This window comes from Musca vetustissima, unplaced genomic scaffold (genome assembly GCF_032173495.1).
Source record: "Musca vetustissima isolate MV318-11 ecotype Yass unplaced genomic scaffold, APGP_CSIRO_Mvet_v1 utg61267, whole genome shotgun sequence".
Taxonomy (NCBI): Eukaryota; Metazoa; Arthropoda; class Insecta; order Diptera; family Muscidae; genus Musca; species Musca vetustissima.
Window position 1 is genome coordinate 41,931 of NW_026880003.1, and position 19,633 is coordinate 61,563.

Below are 19,633 nucleotides of genomic sequence, written 5' to 3' on the forward strand. Positions count from 1 at the left end.
CTGCAATTACCAAATTTTAGCTGGGTGACATTATCTTGATTATAATCAAAGTCAAGTGTTAACAGTTAAATCGTTTTACTGGATTTTGTTTATTGAGTCGATTTAAAAGCATACATGTAAATGTATACCGAAAGTTGAAAAGCATTCCCTCAACCCGAAAACTGGCGAAAATTCGAGCAACATTTACGAGAATCAAATCAACAATGGTGTTCTGTTCTCCTATTTGCTGCCAGACAAAATTGGCCTAGAACTAAGTAGTAAATCTTGGAATTACCAGAATTAGATCGAATGTTGTAATTTTTAGTACTGTGTTTTTGTGCGTTCTTTAAATTAAAAAATCGCCTGAAAACGTATTTATTATTATATGATATTATCGAATTTTCTGTTATTAATTAATCACTTATTAATTACTTACAAAATAAAATCGATAATATCTAAGCAATGCATTGCAAAAATAAGTCTTGTAATCAGTTAAATTTCAAGTATTCTGTTATTATTGTCGCATATACAGTTTCTGCGGTTTGCAGAAATGAAATCCGCAAAACGGATCTTCTTAAAATAACTAATAATTAAAAATATGTACACAGCTAAAGTAAAAAAGCACTTCTTAGTCCCACAGAATAATTTTTTTTTATCAGTTATGATTTTTATAATATATTTTTGCTCTTTATATCTCGTGCTCTCTCTCTCTCTGTAACTATTCTTTAGTAAATTTTTCTGTTATTTTCATTTTTAATATGTTTGTCTGTCCCATTTAAAGATATGCAAAAATTGTATGCGAATGTTCGTGACACCTCTATTTATTACAAGTCTCCATGGCCATAGCATGGCCTCAACATTAAATGCTAAAGAGGCTCGATCGTTATTGTTTTTTTGATAGTGTCGAAGAAAAATAAAAGAGAGAGAGAGAGAGAGTGAGTGAGTGAATGAGCAATCCAAAAAAATTAAGTGCCTTTGCAAGTGTTTCAAATGTGAGTTTCACACACAATTGTTCGGATGTTTGGCCGGTTACCTTTTATCATTCAAATCATCGAGAATAAATAAACAAATAACAATATTTATTACTAAAACGGCCAACAATTAACATATCAATAAATGGAAATCTGAAAAAAGGAATAAAATTATTAATCGCCACAATGGAAACGATACAAATTTATCGCCGTCTTGTACCAAATCAAAACCCTTTGGCTTTGGTCGATGCATATGACTATATTGTGGTCTATTTGACAACAAAATTCCGACATGAAAATTCTGACGCCTGGCTTCTGCATGATTTACCACAAGATTTTGGGATATTCGAGCAGACTCTACTAACAACAACAACATACGAAGTGACAAGTAATAATAACAACAAATCAAATTAACCGTAACATATCTATGTAGTATGTCGTAATCTATTCGATGTTCCATAACTTTCATGCTTTCCACATTTAATTCTATCTTTCAGATGAACGCAAGAAATCCTCACTACCCACTATACCCACCATTAATTATACGGTGGGCAATCGTGACACTTTGACATCGGTTGCAGCCCGTTTCGATACGACCCCATCTGAGCTGACACATTTGAATCGTTTGAACAGTTCTTTCATTTATCCCGGTCAACAGCTGTTGGTACCGGACAAAAGTGCCAAGGATAATGTATCGACCAGTTCGGGTGATGATAAAGCAGGTGGTTCAACTGCTTCCGGCAAATCGAGTCCAGTTGATCGTAAATTATCGGTCGATGAACAAAATGATGCTGATGGTAAGTTATTTATTGTTTTATTATTTTTTTTTAGTATTAGAAAATTAAATACACATTCAAATATACCTACAAAATTGAACGTTTTGGAATTGGGGGTAATGCACAAAATTAATTTTTGAATTGAATTTATTTGAATTGTTTGTATCCAAACCCGCTTTATATAGCTACTCTAGAATTATATAAAAAAGGTGAATTTTCGTAGAAGCAATTTGTTGCCAAAATTATTATTATTAATATTTTTAATTTAGAAAATCCCACTATTGACATTAGGAATGTTCGTTTACTAAATAATTTGTACAAATTTTTGGTGGATATTGCTCGTTTACCAAAATGCCCAGTAAAAGATAGTAAATGCAAAGACCAGATTTGAATGTTTATCCATTCTTACTCTGAATCTTTACGCAGTAAAGATTCCATGTAACTTGAATCGATTTGTAATCAGCTGTTTGTGGCCAGTTCAGTCTAGTTTTTTAACAGGTTATTTTCAAACTAAAATGATCTACTATTTTTAAAAAGTTTTGAATTTTTCCCCCACAACCGTTCCTTTAGTAAAATTTTCCACCATATTTTGTAGAACCCCAAACCAAAATGCCGTTCTCTTTCTACAATAAACAACTGTTGTAGTACAATGATATGTGAAAAATATTTTGCAAAAACACAACGAATCATATTTTTTTTTTACATAAATTCATACAGAAAATGTTAATAAATTTATTGCTGGACAAAATCTTCAAAAATCGAAAATTTTCATTCTCTTAAAAAAATATTACTTCAGGAATGTCATCTTTTGATTAGCTGTTGTGTTGATTTTGAAGTACTGTCACCTAAGGGTCGTACCTAATTTATTGCGCTCCGTACAAAAATTCTCACCTTTATAGGATTTGTTAGACGTCCGTATTACCCAAATACGCAAGGACTTTTTGTCAATGTTGAACAATTTCAACTTTATATTTTGATACGCAATGCGTATTTGGAATACATGTATTTAACTTTTGAGGTGCATACGCATGAACTTAGGCACGACCCTAATATTGAAGAATTAACGAACTTTTCGAATTATTTTGTACTCTGAGAGACATTATTTCCATTTACTAGCTTTGTTATTAAAAATTACTGGAAGAGAACAATTATTTTTATTGGTACTTGCGTTTTCTTAATGCATTTCGATGATTAATCATACAAAATCAAAATAAAATTTACGAACATTCAAATTTCTTGAGACTAATAGTACGTTTACATTGTACCGGGTTTCGTTAACCCAATTTCAATTGTCAATTCCATTGTATACTTGTCATATAAATCTTCATAGAGTAGGTTAACCTTGTAAAAAGTTCTAATGTAAATGCCGTTTTAACTATTTTGTTTGTTCAGAACGAAACAGCTCGTTACATATCAGCTGGCTCTATTTACTGAATAATTTTTCCTTGTAAGAATATGCAAATACTCAGTAACGCAAGTTCTAACTTTTGCGTAAACGAACAACATCGAGTCACAATATTATTGAGTAAACGAACACTCCTAAAGTAAAGTATGTTCATTCATAAAGTAATGTCCGTATGTATACACAATTTACCTTTATAAATTTGAAATGGTGTTACAGACTGGAACATGGTTGGCTTGGCATGCTATGCAATTCAATATTTTTAATAAGATCACAGCGAAACGGCTGTTTTCTTGTTAAATTTACTATCAAAAATTTTTGCCGAAGCGTGGAATTAAAAAAATAATTTATAAAATCAGTTTTGTTCTGTTAATCATTTTTTTTTTTTTCAAATGTTCCCTTTATTTTGTGTCAAATTAATTTAAATAATTAATTTAAATAAAATCATTAAAATCATAATCATTCCACTAGTTGTTTTTTAAACATACAAATATTAAATAAAATTATTTTAACTTAAAATAATTCATAATTCAAAGATTTTGCCCCATACCTTTGATCATGAATTACCGCCACCTGTTGGTTATTTTCTCAAACAAACTATCTAACACACAACAGCTGTTTGTGTTGTGTGATGGTATGACATTATGTTAACATATGGCAACACCACATTCCCCCCCAAAGGAATGACATATGTCATATGGATGTTTATTATTGTTCTGCTGTAATTCTTGCCTTGTTGACGTGCTCTTGATTTTTTTTTGTATTTTCTCACGAGAAATAAACGATATTTAAACAACGAAAAAGTGCCACTAAACAAATAAGACCCAGTAGTTTATGTCAATTTTACATTGTACAAAAATATAAGCAATTTTTTGAATGTTAACAACGTCAAGGAACATTGGAAAACATTAAAACAAACGGTGTTGATATAAAAATTAATCAAAAAAGTGACGACTGGAATAAGAAAATAACATTTAACTCTTAACAATGCATACGGCTGTATTTTGGCGGAATGGAGGTGACGTTCTTCACAAACACACACTCATATATTTTTATAATTATTTCTTTAATTATTTTTATATTTACTTTTAATTAAGATATTTAAAAGTCAAGAAGAAATTAATATTGTGATACGCAAGCGGTGAATGTGCTGTTGTTGATGGTTGAGTGTGTGAGAATGTATTTGTTTTGGTCTTAACAACAACAACAATTTATATCATCAACTGATGTAGCCCGATGTTAGGTGTTAAGGGTATAACGTTTATTTTCAATCAAAATGAGTATTCCATACTTAGGCTGTCCACCACATTATTAAGTGTTATTGAGCATAATGCCCAAGTGAACTGCTGCATTGTTATTAGAGGGGATTGGGCCTACGTGAATTCAGTAGCACACGGAGTACCTGGATTAAATATGAAAGTTTTTATCTTAAATTAAATAAACAAACCAACTGAACTTCTAACTGATTTTACGACAATCACATTTTCCACAGCAGATTCGGCCAGATAATATTTTGCACAAGTGGCTTATCACAGAGTCCGCCAGCTTGACTGTTAGTTGGAAATTGTAAGCAGCTTGCTTGCCGCTACATATTTTTGTTATCAGTAGTGACCTATTTTCGATTTGCCCTCTATTTTCATTTTAAATTGTCTCTTACCACAGCTGGAGGCCGGAACAGCAAGCAAGCCAAGTGTTGGTGTGGGTGTTAGCAAACCTTTTATTTAAATATTTATTTTAACAACCTGTTTTACACATTGCTGGGTATTATAAAAATAACACAATATGTGTATAGTTTCAGATATAGGTGTCCCCCCTCAATTCACCCCTCTATTATTTTCACTGTAGCGTAATCATTCAGTGGATATCAAAATAAATTGTTATCGCATGACGTTAAAGAATTATGACTCGACGTTCACTAAGAATCAATGGATTTACCATGGCAACGTACAATTATTTTTATGTATGGAAAATATACAAAAAAAATATCCAAATGGGTTTCTGGTACTTGGTAAAAATTGGAGTACTATACAAATCATGCCACACGATCTATTAATTAGCACTTTGAAAATTAGTTCCGGTCCTCCTAAAGGGTCAAGAATAGCACATAAATAACATGATGTCAATTATTTGATCATAAAAAAGTATATTTCTTGATTTCTGAAGATTTTCTTATTATTAACTTGTTAATATTCATTGAACAACAACCGCTGTTTCGGTTAAATCTCTTAAAGTCTTCAATACTATCGTGGTTTAACAATTTTGTTACACGTGTTAGAATAGCTGCCATAAAATGGTACCTCAAGATTTTTAAATGCCCCAAGCGCAATTCTAGCCAATTTGGGATAAAACTCAAATTTTTTGCATATGCAAACAGTTCTTCCCAATTTAATGTATTTTGTAGTTGATATCGATGTATTTCAGGCTATAACTAGATTAAAAATCTCGAACTTATTTATTTTAGCCTAGTCCAGATGTTATAGTCTGGATATAAAATGTTGAAATTTCACGAAAGAACAGAATTTTAAATTATGAAGAATAACATCTTCAATGTAGTTTCGGAATTAAAAATTCATTTATGTTTTAAAACATAATATTTGTATTTGCTTACCTAAAACATAGTTTTCCTTTAAATGTATTTTTATATTCTTTTAACACTTATTTTCGGAGCAAACAAACAAAAAAGTTCAAATATTGCTTATCTTATCATAGAAATTAGTAAATAAAAATATCATATTTTTTAAGAAACACCTTCTATAAAAAATAAAAAGAATGCCCTCACCTACAATGGACAATATATTTATAATTAAAAGATAAACAAAAACAACTGCAGAAAAAAATGTTTTTAAAAACAATATGCCATATATTCCTATTTTTGTATTAACAAATATACATACGACTCTCTCTTCCTTTACAGATATTTTGGATAGTTTACGTCCCGGTTCACCCAAACCAGGCCACATTGAACGTGTTGATCCAGCTGGTCGTGCCGATGGTGGCAATGATCCAGTTATTACACAACGTTTCCTTAAAATCAATGTACGTCACATAACCGATGGCCAGGGTGTTGTGGGTGGCGTCCTATTGGTAACACCAAATGCTGTCATGTTCGATCCAAATGTCTCCGATCCATTGGTAATCGAGCATGGTCCAGAAAGTTATGGTGTTATTGCACCAATGGAATTGTGCGTAAATGCTGCCATATTTCATGATATTGCTCATATGCGGGTATCGGGTGGAGTCACCGTTGACTCCAATGCAACAGAAAAACCTGAAATCTATTATCCCAAATCAGTATTAGATGCCCAAAAGGCCAAAGAGGGTGGAGACGAGGGAGAAGGTGCAGATGCCGTGGACGGCAAAAAGTCAACAGAGGAAGATAATGAAAAAGACAAAGAAGAACAGAAGGTTAAAACCGACGATCAGGAGTCCATTTGTTCAGAGGTAATTGTGATTTATTCTATTAGGTAGAATAAATTTTAAATCAAATTTCCTTATACACAGAAACATGATGAAAAATCTACGGAAGCCAAAGAAAGTTCGAAGACTGATGGCGATGGCGCCAGTACTGGTACCAATGAAACCGAGGACGATGAAGCCAAAAAAAATCTCAACGTTAGCGATTCTCGTACCACCTTAGAAGAGAGACGTAAAAGTCTATTGGATCATCACTGGGCCATACCCAGCAAAGATAGGTATGTTCTTGCATTTTATTTGTGTTTCTGATCAATTCTGATCTTATCAATAATCAAAGAAAAAAATTGTGGTGGGTTGTTCAAAATGTTTGTCACATTTTTATTTGATACCATTTTTTTTATTTTAAAATTTATTATTGATATTTTGTTTTATTGCCACTGCTCAGATTTGTCATAAAAATATATATTGCTTCTGTTCATTGCTTTCATATATTTGAAGAATGTTAATCAAAATTTATGGATCTCGGTGACGTATTATTTGTATATTTTAAAAAGAAAAAAAGTGTCATGGTTTATTCAATTTATTTTCTAAAACACAAATGATAGAATATATGTTTTATTCCATATTTAATTGAGAGAAGAACTACTTTGACTGTTAATTATTTTGTTAGAGGTTCTCAATATTATTGATATTAATATAACGGAAAGGAATAATTAACTAGAGTAGACTATGTTGTAGGAGTTGCTAACGCCAATATGAGAATTGACATATAATGTCCAGTCTTAATTATGAATAATATTTAATTTGAGAAGAGGATCGAGAGATCGTCACCTAAGAGAACACTAACATTCAGTACAATTGTAGTTCTAGGAGCTTTGCACTATGATTAGCAGTAGATAACCCGCCTTTATCTTTTATTGCGGAATTTTAAATGATCAAAATTTTTTAATGTCATCTTATTTCTACATATTATATTTACGGCCAAGATTTTGTAATAGAAACTAAATAAATTTTGTAGTTAAAAATTAAATTCCACAAAAAATAATCAATTTACAATTTGTAGCAGATGAAGTCCCAAATGTTCAACAAAATTATATTTGTATACACTGTTTCACATATTTATATGTTACTTATTTATTGATATTTATATTTATTTTGTATTTAAATATTACTCAATATTTTAATTTTATGTTTTGTTTGTTTCTCTCTTCATTTTTTTTTTATTTTAATACACCAACATCGTCATACCTTTTGCACTGTAATTATACAAATTTTTGTTGTTGTCAAATAACTCGCTGCACCCTGTATATAAATAATAATAAAAAAAACAAATACACACATCCATTATCCTGCTGACTAAATTCCGGTTTTTGTTATGGGACCCGCTTAAATGAAATCTCATCCAAACATTATTACGTTATTTTGTATCCAACACCACCAACACAATTATACATGTCCTTAAACCAAACTATTGCCACCACCAACAACTATAGAATATGTTTATCTAATTCCCGAAGATCGTCGGAAGATGAGGGCGACAATGAATCGAATACGACGGCTGATAGTGGCGCCCGTGGTCAGGAACCACATTCGGCCACTTCATCAATCAGCGGTATTATGGCCAATTTAGCCAGTGGCGTTGTCAATCCCGCCGATTTGGAACAATTGGAACAGCTATCGAAACAATCATGCTATGATTCTGGCATCGATATACGTGATCCCATACCAAATGTTCAACCCATACCAAAGAAAACAGTATATAGTGATGCCGATATTGTATTAAGCTCTGACTGGGTGCCACCAAAGCCAATATCATCGATAACACCACTGGGCGAGTCACCTCCACGTACCAGTGGCCTAGATGCTGGTGCAGTAGCTGGTGCTCGCAAGAAGACATCGAGCGTAAGTTTCAGTGTCGATGATAACAATGAAAATCAAGTAGCAGCGGCGGCTCAGGCTCAAAATCAGGCTGATAAAAATGCAGCTGAAAAGAAAAATAAGGTGGGTTGTAAAAATCTCAAGAAAAAAGATGGATATTTTAATTATTTTCTCATGAGCAGATGTTGAAACGTTTATCATATCCCTTGACATGGGTTGAAGGTCTTACTGGTGATGGTGCTGCACCAGCTACTGGTGGCAGTGTGGGCGGCAAGTCACAAGACAATGAGTCGGCTCCCAACACTGGGGACTCCAATCAAAGTGTATTCTCAAAAGTATTCTCAAGGTATGTAAAATATGACCTAATATTTTGATCGCTTGCAATAATCAAAAATATTTCATCTCGATTTTTTTCAATAATCCTTTTATTTTATTTTTTAACTTTCAAAAAAATGCTTTCATATTTTGGATTCGGCCTTTTAAAAACAACACCAATTTACATTTTCCATTTTTATTAAATTTATTTTCATTTGTTTTTTCAAACAAACATACAAATTATTTTAATTTTTTACACAAACTACACCCCCCATATACACATTATTGCATTGATATATTTTATTATATTACCACTCCCCTCCCTACTACACAACTTGTATGGTTTGAATGTTTTATTGATAATGTCATTGAAACAACAACACAATTCACACAAATACAAATTGAAAAAAATAAATCAGTTCGCCCATTACTTTGGTCTCAGAGTTGGGTGGCAATTTATTTTCTAAAACACCGTCCGAAGATTCGAGTGGCTCTCCGGTGCCACCTTTGACACCACATTCGACTCATTCCGAGGGTCATTATTCGACTGGGTAAGAAATCATAATGTGTTAATTTTAGGGCCTGAAAAAGTTTAAATGTTTGATCACTTCCTAGTTGTTTTACCTTACTATTTTCAAACTTGTATGTATGCCTTTGTTGAAAAAGAGAACATTTTTAAAATTAATTTCAAATCAACAAATCAATATTTGTAACAACATAATGTAAACCTTTTTTGAATATATATCCACCAATTAAAATTTTCTTAAAGCTAGACGAGCACCACTGTTTTGCCATTTCTTTCGAATGTAATTTCAAATTAGGTATCATTTGTTCATATGAATTTCACTTTCTCTACATCAAACATTGAAATCATTGCAATCATCATTATATTGTCATGGAATATTCATTAAATATTGAAATCATTGCAATCTTCATTTTCATCTATTCTCGCCCTCATCTATGCTATACCATTGCCATGTTAAATACTTTCAAAACAATGCGAATTTCCATTTCTCACCTCCTTTGATATATAAATATGTAACTCCTATAAACATCATGCTTTTCGTATATCATTTATATATATATATATATATATATATATATATATATTACTGTATTACAAAACCTACCTACCTATATCTATTATGTACATTACTTTTTGGTGTACCACCTTTCTTTCCTCTATGTTTAGTAGAGATGTTCCACTATGTTTAACCAATTTCAATTACAATTCAATTGTACTAATGCCTTTTGTTATAATTACTTTAGACGTTCCTCAATTGGCACCTTTATACGCCCTCTATCTTCGGAAGGCACTTCATCTACAACAAAATTAAAGGATACCAAACCACAGCCTAAATTGGATTATCGTTCTATGGTTTCAGTAGATGACAAACCGGGTCTATTTGTCAGTGTTGACAGTAAGTATTGATATTCTGTTTTCCTTGGTTTAACATTTATTTTACATTCATTTTCTTTTTTAGTACAGTAGATTAAAGTTTTTATACTGCATTTTAGTCCAAAAAAAATTTTTTTACATAAAATTTATTTAATTGTAGTCTTAACTGCGTAAAGGCCCCTTATTATTGATTGCATATTTAAAGTTGAAAAGATTAAATTAGATAGTTTAAAGTAATTGTAGTTTTTAACTAGGATTTTATTAATAAAATAGTTTCCCGGCATTCTGTATTTAATATCCTGCTTTCATATTCTAGTCCAAATAGTTATTTCTGTTTTTTAGTCCTTCCTATCTATATTTAGTTGAAGAATTGTGGCCTTCATAGTCCTACAAAAAGAGGATGATAAAATTGAAGAGACAGCTTCATGTAAATGCATCAAAGAGACGTTGGGAACAGTGATACAAGGCAAATTGTTAATTGAAATGAAATTAATGATCTGTGACGGAGATTGGATGGCGGAATATTTCCTGACAGCTTCTCAAACAGATCATCAAACATAGTCAAAAACGTAATAACCAACGTAATAACTAAAGCTAAAACTTGTTCTATCCAAGTATAAACTGTGCTACGTTCGAATTTAATCTGTACCATTTTTGCAAAATGTATATATTGATGAACGCATGTTATTTAGAGGCCATTTTCTCCAAAGCACTCCCACGCTAACTGTTCATAGTAAACTGAGGTTCTGCTTTTAGAAAGGATAAGAAAATTAGTGAAAAGAATATCGCTAATCTTTGACCAATCTTAGAAACATTTTCCTTAAGAATTTCATTCCAATATGTACCAATAATCATTTTTAGGGAAAAATTATATCAGTTAGTGCAGCAGATTTATGTAAAACTCGGTTTCATATGTATGCAACAAAATCTTTAACTACAACTTTTGCCCCACAGATGGGTATACGACCCGAAACGAAACGAAGATTCACTTGGCTGTAGGGCTGTTACAACAACAACTCTTACCTTATATGAAAAACGACATTTTAATTGGTTATTTGACATAAAGATTTGAACTACAGTTTTCTTAGCATACTTTTAGGCGAACTTCATATTTTGCAAATTTATTTCAAAATTGTCATTGTCGTTTTAGTATTTACAAAATATTATCGCAAAAAGATTTATTTTTATTTCATATATATTAATAGTATTGATTTTTGTCTTGTATTGAAATTATAAAAAAAAAACAAAATCAATCACAACACCTATTTTATTATCACCAATTAACAATCATCACGAACACATCACGATTCCATATAGTACGGGCACCAAATTTTCCAAATTTCGATATAGTTGGTACGTTTATTATTCACTATTATAAATATATATGTAATTCATATTATTTTTTTTAAAAGTATTGAATATACCAAAAATTTATGTACGTACAGTATTGTAGATATAATACCGAATATCAAACATAAATACTTCGTTTTTCAATATAAACCTAATAATTTGGTGTAATATATACATAATAATAAAATGCCTATAAATTCCAAAACCCCCCTGTAGCATCCCATAATTATAGATAATGTATATATTTATATAGAGAATTTAAGTATATAAACACCCAAATGCCTTCCTATTGTACATATGTATTTTAAAGTATTTCCATAGCATGTTCATCTAATAATCTCTTTTATTATTTTTTATAACACAAATATTAATTTTATGTATTTTTTATTTATTTTTTTATAGAACTTATACCAAGACCGGCTCGTGCTTGCCCAGATCCACCACTATATTTGCGCTTGCGCATGGGCAAACCGATAGGTAAAGCTATACCATTGCCAACATCGGTAATGTCGTATGGCAAAAACAAATTGAGACCAGAATATTGGTTTAGTGTACCTAAAAATCGGTAAGTAACAACTAATGAAAAATTCACAGACGGGATGAAATGCAAAAAGTTTATGTACAGATATTGTAATGTCCATAATGCCTTTTCCGAATGTTTTAAAAACAACAACAGAGAACAATAAACATGGAATAAAAATAAAAAAGCGAAATTAAAATACATGTACTGGTCAGGTCTGCCTATATTTCTTCTAAAACTGCTCGTAACATCCGAAGGATTATAAAAACAAATTTTTGTCTTTAAGTTTTATTGGTTTGCAATTCGTTTTAGTACCTTCAGAAATATATATCTTTCATAGAATAGATTATATTTAAATTATTGGTCAATATCAGTAGTTGATCCCGATCGTGTGATATATTTCATTTTATTTTTTCTTTCGAATTGAAAACGTATATATTTTCGCAATTTTCAGTGTTGACGAATTATACCGCTTCATAAATACCTGGGTTTCACATCTCTATGGTGAATTAGATGAGGAACAAATTAAAGCTCGTGGCTTTGAATTAATACAAGACGACACAGAATGGACACAAAGTGGCACTACAAAGTCGGGAACACGTACCGGCAGTCAAGAGGGTGAAGTTAGTGATCTTACCCGAGAATCATGGGAGGTAAGTTGGTATTTTATTTTCTAATCACATTTCGAGAAGCTTTACAAGTTTTATAGGTTAAAAAAAACAAACAAAATTCTCTTTGATAAATTTCAATAGTTTTATTTTCTAAATATTTTCAATGTCTACTATTTATACTTACTACTATATATACATATACTATATATAAATATTGAAATCTTTTATTTAAGCCGCTTTACAAAATTTCTAATAATTTTTTTTCAATATTAAAAATTTTTTATTACAAAGGAAGAAATATTACAAAATGAATTGATTGTTTTTATAAAAAATTAATTTTTTTGTTTTACCTTTTTTCGGAATCATTCTTTATATTTATATGTGTATGTTAATCCCCCCACCATCAAAATATAATCAGCTAATTAAGGCTCCATTTGCCAAGACCTACAACATTATTAAAACGGCATCACATGCCGCATCTGCTGATTTGGATTTATTGAGCGGCGAGGTTAGGATTGAATTTAAAATTATTTAAAACAACAAAATTTGTTTTATGTTCAAAAAACCAAAAAACAACAACAACACCCAATGAACGTACAATTAAATGTGTTTATTTGGAAATGTATTTCAAAATTATTATCAACAAAAAAAAAAAGAAAAATATTAACAACACCAAGTACAATTAGATGGATTTGGAAATATGTTTTGAATTTTATTTAAATGTTGTTTGGTTGTTTTTGAATTTAAAAAATTATCACTCTTTTTGGTTGTAGAATTTCTAAAAGAAAACAAAAACTAAACTGTAATGAAAATTTTGTGTGGCTAAACACAAATCAATTATTTAATAGACCTCCATTTTAAAATGTTTTTAATTTTATGTGTTTTCTCAAAGAAATGTAGTGGCATATTTTTTTTAATTTTCTAAATAAAATGGTGTAGTTATAACGAATATTTATGGGAATAATAATGAATTGCTGTAAATTTCGTTTTATGCCATTTTATACAGTTCGATTATTTCTTTTTTATTTGAATTTCTTTGTTTTATTTTGTTTACTGCCAGAATCCTATTCTATTATTAATTCACTTTAATTCGCCTTCAATAAGCACCAACAGCAATACAAATGTGTTACTTTTTTCAGTTTTAGCAAAAATAAACCCCCACCCTTTGCAATAATAATCATATGAACTTTGCACTTTCACCTTCACAATTGATTCATTATGTCCAAATACATTTCAATTCGTTGCCATAATATTTACTTTGAAAATTGGTTTTATTTATAACTGTGAAATTGCATTCTTGTTTCTTGACACACATTCTATTTTCATACAAAATTAAAAAACAAAGATATTTTTATATTTTATGACTTGGTTAAAAATATTGTCAAAACTAACTGGTTTGAATATGATTTGGAAAAACTTTAAAGGGCCCCATACACTATAATTCATGCCGTCATGCCGATGAACCCCTTTTTGTATATGTGAGATTGACTAGTGTATGGTAAACTCTTCAATCACTATTCCAAAAAATCGATTTTTGTCCCAAAAATTGCATTTTGAGTCGTAAATTCAGTTGTTTTTTATTCCGTCACAATTTTATTATTTTTTTACACAAAATTATTTACTGACAACTTTCAAAATGAATATTATTCACCAGATTGATAGGGGATCATTTTCAAAATCAAAACTATTTTGATTTTCTTCATGCATTGTGTGTGTCACACATACATAAATAAACTTTCAAAAAATAACTCATACTATGATAAATGCTGTACGGCATGATGTATAGTGTATGGGGCCCTTTAGTTTATAATTTTTATAGAATGTTTCAATACACTAACACCTCGAAATATTAGAAGTAGTCCCCAATTCCTTTGGGGTCTATTGTAGTCCCCAATTCCTTTGGGGTCTATTGTAGTCCCCAATTCCTTTGGGGTCTATTGTACCCCTCGTATCTCCTTGAAGCCATTTACAGTGACAAGGACACCGTCATCACAGAGTGTTTAATAACTGGTCTTTTGGGCAATACTGCTTTTGACTAATACGATGCTATCGCTATTATTAAATCGGAGTGTAAGAAAAGTTAATGTGATTTGATATTCCAACGTCATTTTTTATGTACCCCAAGATAGTGCTTAAAATATGTGAACATTAAATATTTTTAAATAGCCTTAACTTCTTGAATCTGCACTTAAGATATTTAGATTTACTTGTCACCTTTTCGTTTACTTGATCGTTGTTGTTCTTCAATAATAATAACAACAACAAATACATAATTATCATTAAGAACCATACAGAATAATAATGAAGACGCCACTTACGCTGATGATAGTAGTGCGTCAACATCGTTTGACCAGACCAAACCAGAGAGCATCATCAACATCACTGTCAACATGCCTTTGGCACGCGGTATTTATTCATATTCGAATATGTATGTGAATATGTGTGTACGCATAAATAATTTGCATGTGTTACAAATAAAACAAAATAATATTTTTTTTATTTATGGGTATTTTGAATGGAGCACAAACAAATTGAATGAATGACTTTATAAAGAAGACGCGTAGTATGAACGAACGAACATTCATTGGCCAGAGAATGTGACATAGGAGATGATATTCAAATATAATTTGAGAAATGAAACCAAAGTTATTATATTTATAGATGGGTGTCGATAATTGTAACTGATGGGCGGGCGAACGAACAGCAGATAATTTTTGAACGAATACCCTTTAAAATGTATTTGCTTGCTGTCCCCTGAATCGGTTTGGGTAAACAAATTGACAGAGTCATTTAAATATTTGAACATCTGACGTATATTAATGATGTTTTTATTTTATTGATGTATGTTCATATAAATACATTTTCTAAATAGTTTATAGTCTTATGCAAAATATGTTATTTGCCTTTCCTTTGGTAATTAATTAAATATCAAGTAAATATGGAAAATTATTCTTGAAGATAAGTTGTACAAACATGATTTGCTAATAAATTTGGAAAATTGTGAAATATAGAATTGTCTATATTTACTTTATCAAAATAATATTTGTTGCTAGTACTACAAATATAAATTTTAGTCATTGAAATACAATTTTTTAATATATAGTATATAACATGCACAATATATTTTCAATTCATAAAAAAAATAAATAAAAAAAATCTACTTTTTGTCCAAAGTCATATCCATATGAAACTTGCATTTTCCGAAGAAATACCTACATCTTTTAAAAATTTAAACAACTTTCATATCACTGCGTTAACAATAAATTACAATTAAGTAAAGACGAAATAATCCACAAAATTTTTACGAAAATTTTATCTATCATATTAAGTATTTTAAATGGCATATCAAACGTAGAAGATTCTCGCCAAATAATTTACGTCGATTGAATTGCAAATTATAAAACGTATTTAATGCGTATAAATGAATGCGTAAATTTTGCCTTGTTGCAATTTTTGAAGTTGTCGAATCAGTATTCGAATAGGTCAAAGGATTTTGATAAATTATTTACATTAGATGAAAAATATATATTTCATTAATTATTTTTTATGAATGTTTATTTAACAAAAATCAACAAGCTGTGTTTACAATTGACAAAATGTCGACTCATGAGTAATGCAAAATAATTTTTATTGAACTTTTTAAGATTTTGTGACAAATTGTGGAACTCAAGAATATTCGAATGAATAGAGGGAGAGTCACAGGATGCAACTGATTGTCAAATTTATACAATATACAAATTTGGCAAGCAGATGCTTTGTATTTTTTTATGGGCGTTAAGTGCGTGTCCTAACTTGAAATAATTTTGCCAATGAGAAATTAATATGGGATGAATTTGTTCTGAAATTTCTCATAGTTTTCAAAATGTAAATCTTCAGCTTTAATGGGTGGAAGTTGGCCACCGAGCATGGTATTTACAATGTTATTTAGCAGAGACTGCGAGATGCACACATGGTTCTTTTTGAGAATATGCATAGAATCACTTTCTGAGTCGATGTTAAATTGTAAACAAATTACAGGTCGGATTTACGATCCGAATTGGATGAAATTTGTCACAGCTCATTTATTTGGCCCAGGGACACCTATTGAAATTGGCAAAAATTGGTTCAGATTTAAATTTAGCTTCCATATATATTTTAGTCCGATTTAATGTAACTGGCGCACCAAAGTACCTATATATCTTTCGATTTGACGAAATTTGGCATAGCCTACTGAATTGCGTCTGAAGTGATATTTGCAAAGTTTCGTGAAAATCGGTTCAGATTTAGATAAAGCTCCACATATATTTTCGTCCGATTTTATGTAGTGTACCAAAATTTTTCCATAGTGTACTGATTTAAGTCTAGAATGATGTGTGCTAAGTTTCGTGAAAATCGGTTAAGATCTAGATATAGCTCCCATATATATTTTCTTCCATTCATATGTAAATTTTCAGATTGTCACACAAATTTGTACAATTTACTGAAGTTAATATAAACTATTCACTGGCAACTTTCGTTGAAATAGGTTCAGATTTAGATATGGCTTCCATATATTTTCGTCCGATTTTAGGTAAATGGAGAACCAAACATCACATATGTGTCAGATTGACACGATATTTGGTTCCAAAATTGGTGCAGATGCAGGCATAGCTTTCATATATATTTCGAACGGGTGTATGATTGAGATTACATTTTGAACAGTGCAGCATACCAAATTGCGTGTATCAAATTTGCTTTAAATAGATTTACATTACATTGTCCCGTTTCTGTATAAAGTTGACGAGGCAGACTTAAGGTATTTCAATTTTTTTTCCATTTAAGTGTAGTTTTTAGATATCATATTTCATATGGCAAAACCTTATCCTGAAAATATGGTAAAAAATATGTCACATTACAAAAATCTATTGGAAGTAACTTAATTTTTTATGAAACGTTTCTATTCTACTATGTATAGAAACGTTTTCATCACGTTTTTTCATATAAGTCAAATCTTTAATTTGTTTAAAATGATTGTGTAAAAAAGCAAATAATTAGCACTTAATTATTTTAACATGTTACAACAAGCATGTTTTTCTGTAAATACATTTCACTTGCGTTTGGTAATTGTTAAACACTTCAAAACCCCTTTCTAATGGCTGACAACAGAAATGTCAACAATTGTTTGTATAATAGTAATCTCTATACATAAAATACACATCTTGAGAGTTGTAATTTTAAAATATACATATAAAATATCTCCATTTTATATATTGCCTTTCAATGGTAAATTTTTCAAATTCTTTGCATATTTTAATTTAAAATGTAGACAGTTTGGCCGTGACATTCGTATTTCCATAAGAAAGGAATGCAATTAAGATGTTAGAACCTGTCTTTAAGAATTTTTGTGGTCTTTCGTCATAAACATAAAATGGGAATAATACAAACATGTTTCCCAACACATTCACTAATGTTGTAGATTAGGTTGTGTATCTCTAAAAAATTTGAAGTTATACGATACTTTGCTGATATTTTAAAATCTGTCTGTTTGTCAAATTTCTGTGTTCTAAAGTCGTTTACATTACAGGCCTAATTATAATCCGACGCCAATTGCATTGAATTTACATATTAATTAAACAAATGTTTTAAATTGAATTGCATTTTTCAACATCACAGTTATTCAGCAAATTAATTTTGACTTGTCAAAATTAAATCAAGTGGGGAACAAATCACAATTACTGGAATGCTGCCATTAAAAGTGAAATAAATAAAAAGTTATCGAATTTGTTTGCCAAAAAAATGAAACTGGTTCTTAGATTTAGTTTTTTGAATCGAAAATAAAATGAATAAACAATTTGTAAAACAGGTTCTTCAGTTTTAGCAAATTTTTATATTATTCATCAAATATTATACAGTTGCGTGGGTTTTTTTGATAGGCATTTGCTAATTTTTTGATCTCTTACTAATAGAGATGCAAACTAGATGAAGAATAACTTCAAATTTATTCAAGAAATTTCCCGCATATTTTCGTTTGATGAACTAGGTTTTAATTCCGTATTTCTAGTTCCATTTTCCAACAATAAAGAAAATGGAAGTAGAAATTCTACTACTACCTGCTATTTTCTAAACTATTTCAAAAAATTTTAAAGTAATTTGAAATTATTAATTCTTAGTGTGTGAAATATTGCCCCTCAATTGATTCCCTTTTACTGGTCTTTGGCATAAACGAATAAAATCCAGTACAAATTAATGAGTAAATGATGTAGAGATTGCCTTCATATCTGAGATAAAAATAGGTTAAAAAAATGAATATCATTTATTAGATCGCACATTTGTGCCGGCTTACTTAAGTATTTTTAATACAAGTTTTTTTTTTATTTTTGTGTAACATTTAAAATTTTGTAATTTACATAATTTATATTTATTGCCAAGAACTAACAAAAAAAGAACCAATTACGACAATAAACAAAGCGAACTCTACTTGAGACATAACTGTTGTTGTAATGACGACGACAAATAATTACAATGAAGGCCTTTTCTAAGACTTGCATAGAAAATGCTGGCTATTTATGTGACTGGCGGAATACACCTAAAGAAAAGAACGTCAAAGGTATTTGTGCAATACCTAACAATGTGTCGATATAGCTCTTTGTTAAGTGCCAAGTTGTATCGTATTGAATTCCACATTGAAAACTTGGCTCTCTAAAAAGTTGTTTGGCCAGTTGCTAAATGGAGGAAGGGATGTTGTGTTGATGGAAGCCTAAAAAAAACAACATTGTATGGTTTCTTAGTTACTCTGAGAGTCAATTGAATTTTATAGTGTAACCCATAAGAGAAAAATCACGTGAATTTATCTCTTATGGGTTATTTGGGTTGAAAGTATTTAAGTCATATCAGGCTAGGTTAAAGAATGGCTACCTTCCAAAATGTTAATTGCTTTGCATTCGAACAATCTATCCTGTTTGATAATGTAACACCACACTATTTTAAAATGCCGCTGCCACGTATTTGCAACGCAGTTAAAAAGTAATCAGGCATCGGTTTTATTGTTGACGCATTATTT

The 19,633-nt window shown here is 30.4% G+C and overlaps 1 protein-coding gene across 5 annotated transcripts in view; it reads left to right on the plus strand.

Moving 5' to 3' along the window:
• Positions 1–19,633, plus strand: part of LOC133325253 (TLD domain-containing protein 2) — a 98,540-nt gene that overhangs the window by 37,584 nt on the left and 41,323 nt on the right. The window contains exons 5-13 of one of the 5 annotated variants that reach the window (XM_061534035.1): positions 1,448–1,747; positions 6,043–6,569; positions 6,630–6,820; positions 8,036–8,543; positions 8,603–8,766; positions 9,155–9,286; positions 10,005–10,156; positions 11,887–12,049; positions 12,459–12,657. In XM_061534035.1, coding sequence (XP_061390019.1) covers positions 1,448–1,747; positions 6,043–6,569; positions 6,630–6,820; positions 8,036–8,543; positions 8,603–8,766; positions 9,155–9,286; positions 10,005–10,156; positions 11,887–12,049; positions 12,459–12,657 — 2,336 coding nt within the window. Of the gene's footprint in view, positions 1–1,447; positions 1,748–4,069; positions 4,147–6,042; positions 6,570–6,629; positions 6,821–8,035; positions 8,544–8,602; positions 8,767–9,154; positions 9,287–10,004; positions 10,157–11,886; positions 12,050–12,458; positions 12,658–12,987; positions 13,124–19,633 lie in introns of those variants that run through there. The other 4 variants (XM_061534036.1, XM_061534042.1, XM_061534043.1 and 1 more) reach the window with 4 other exon arrangements.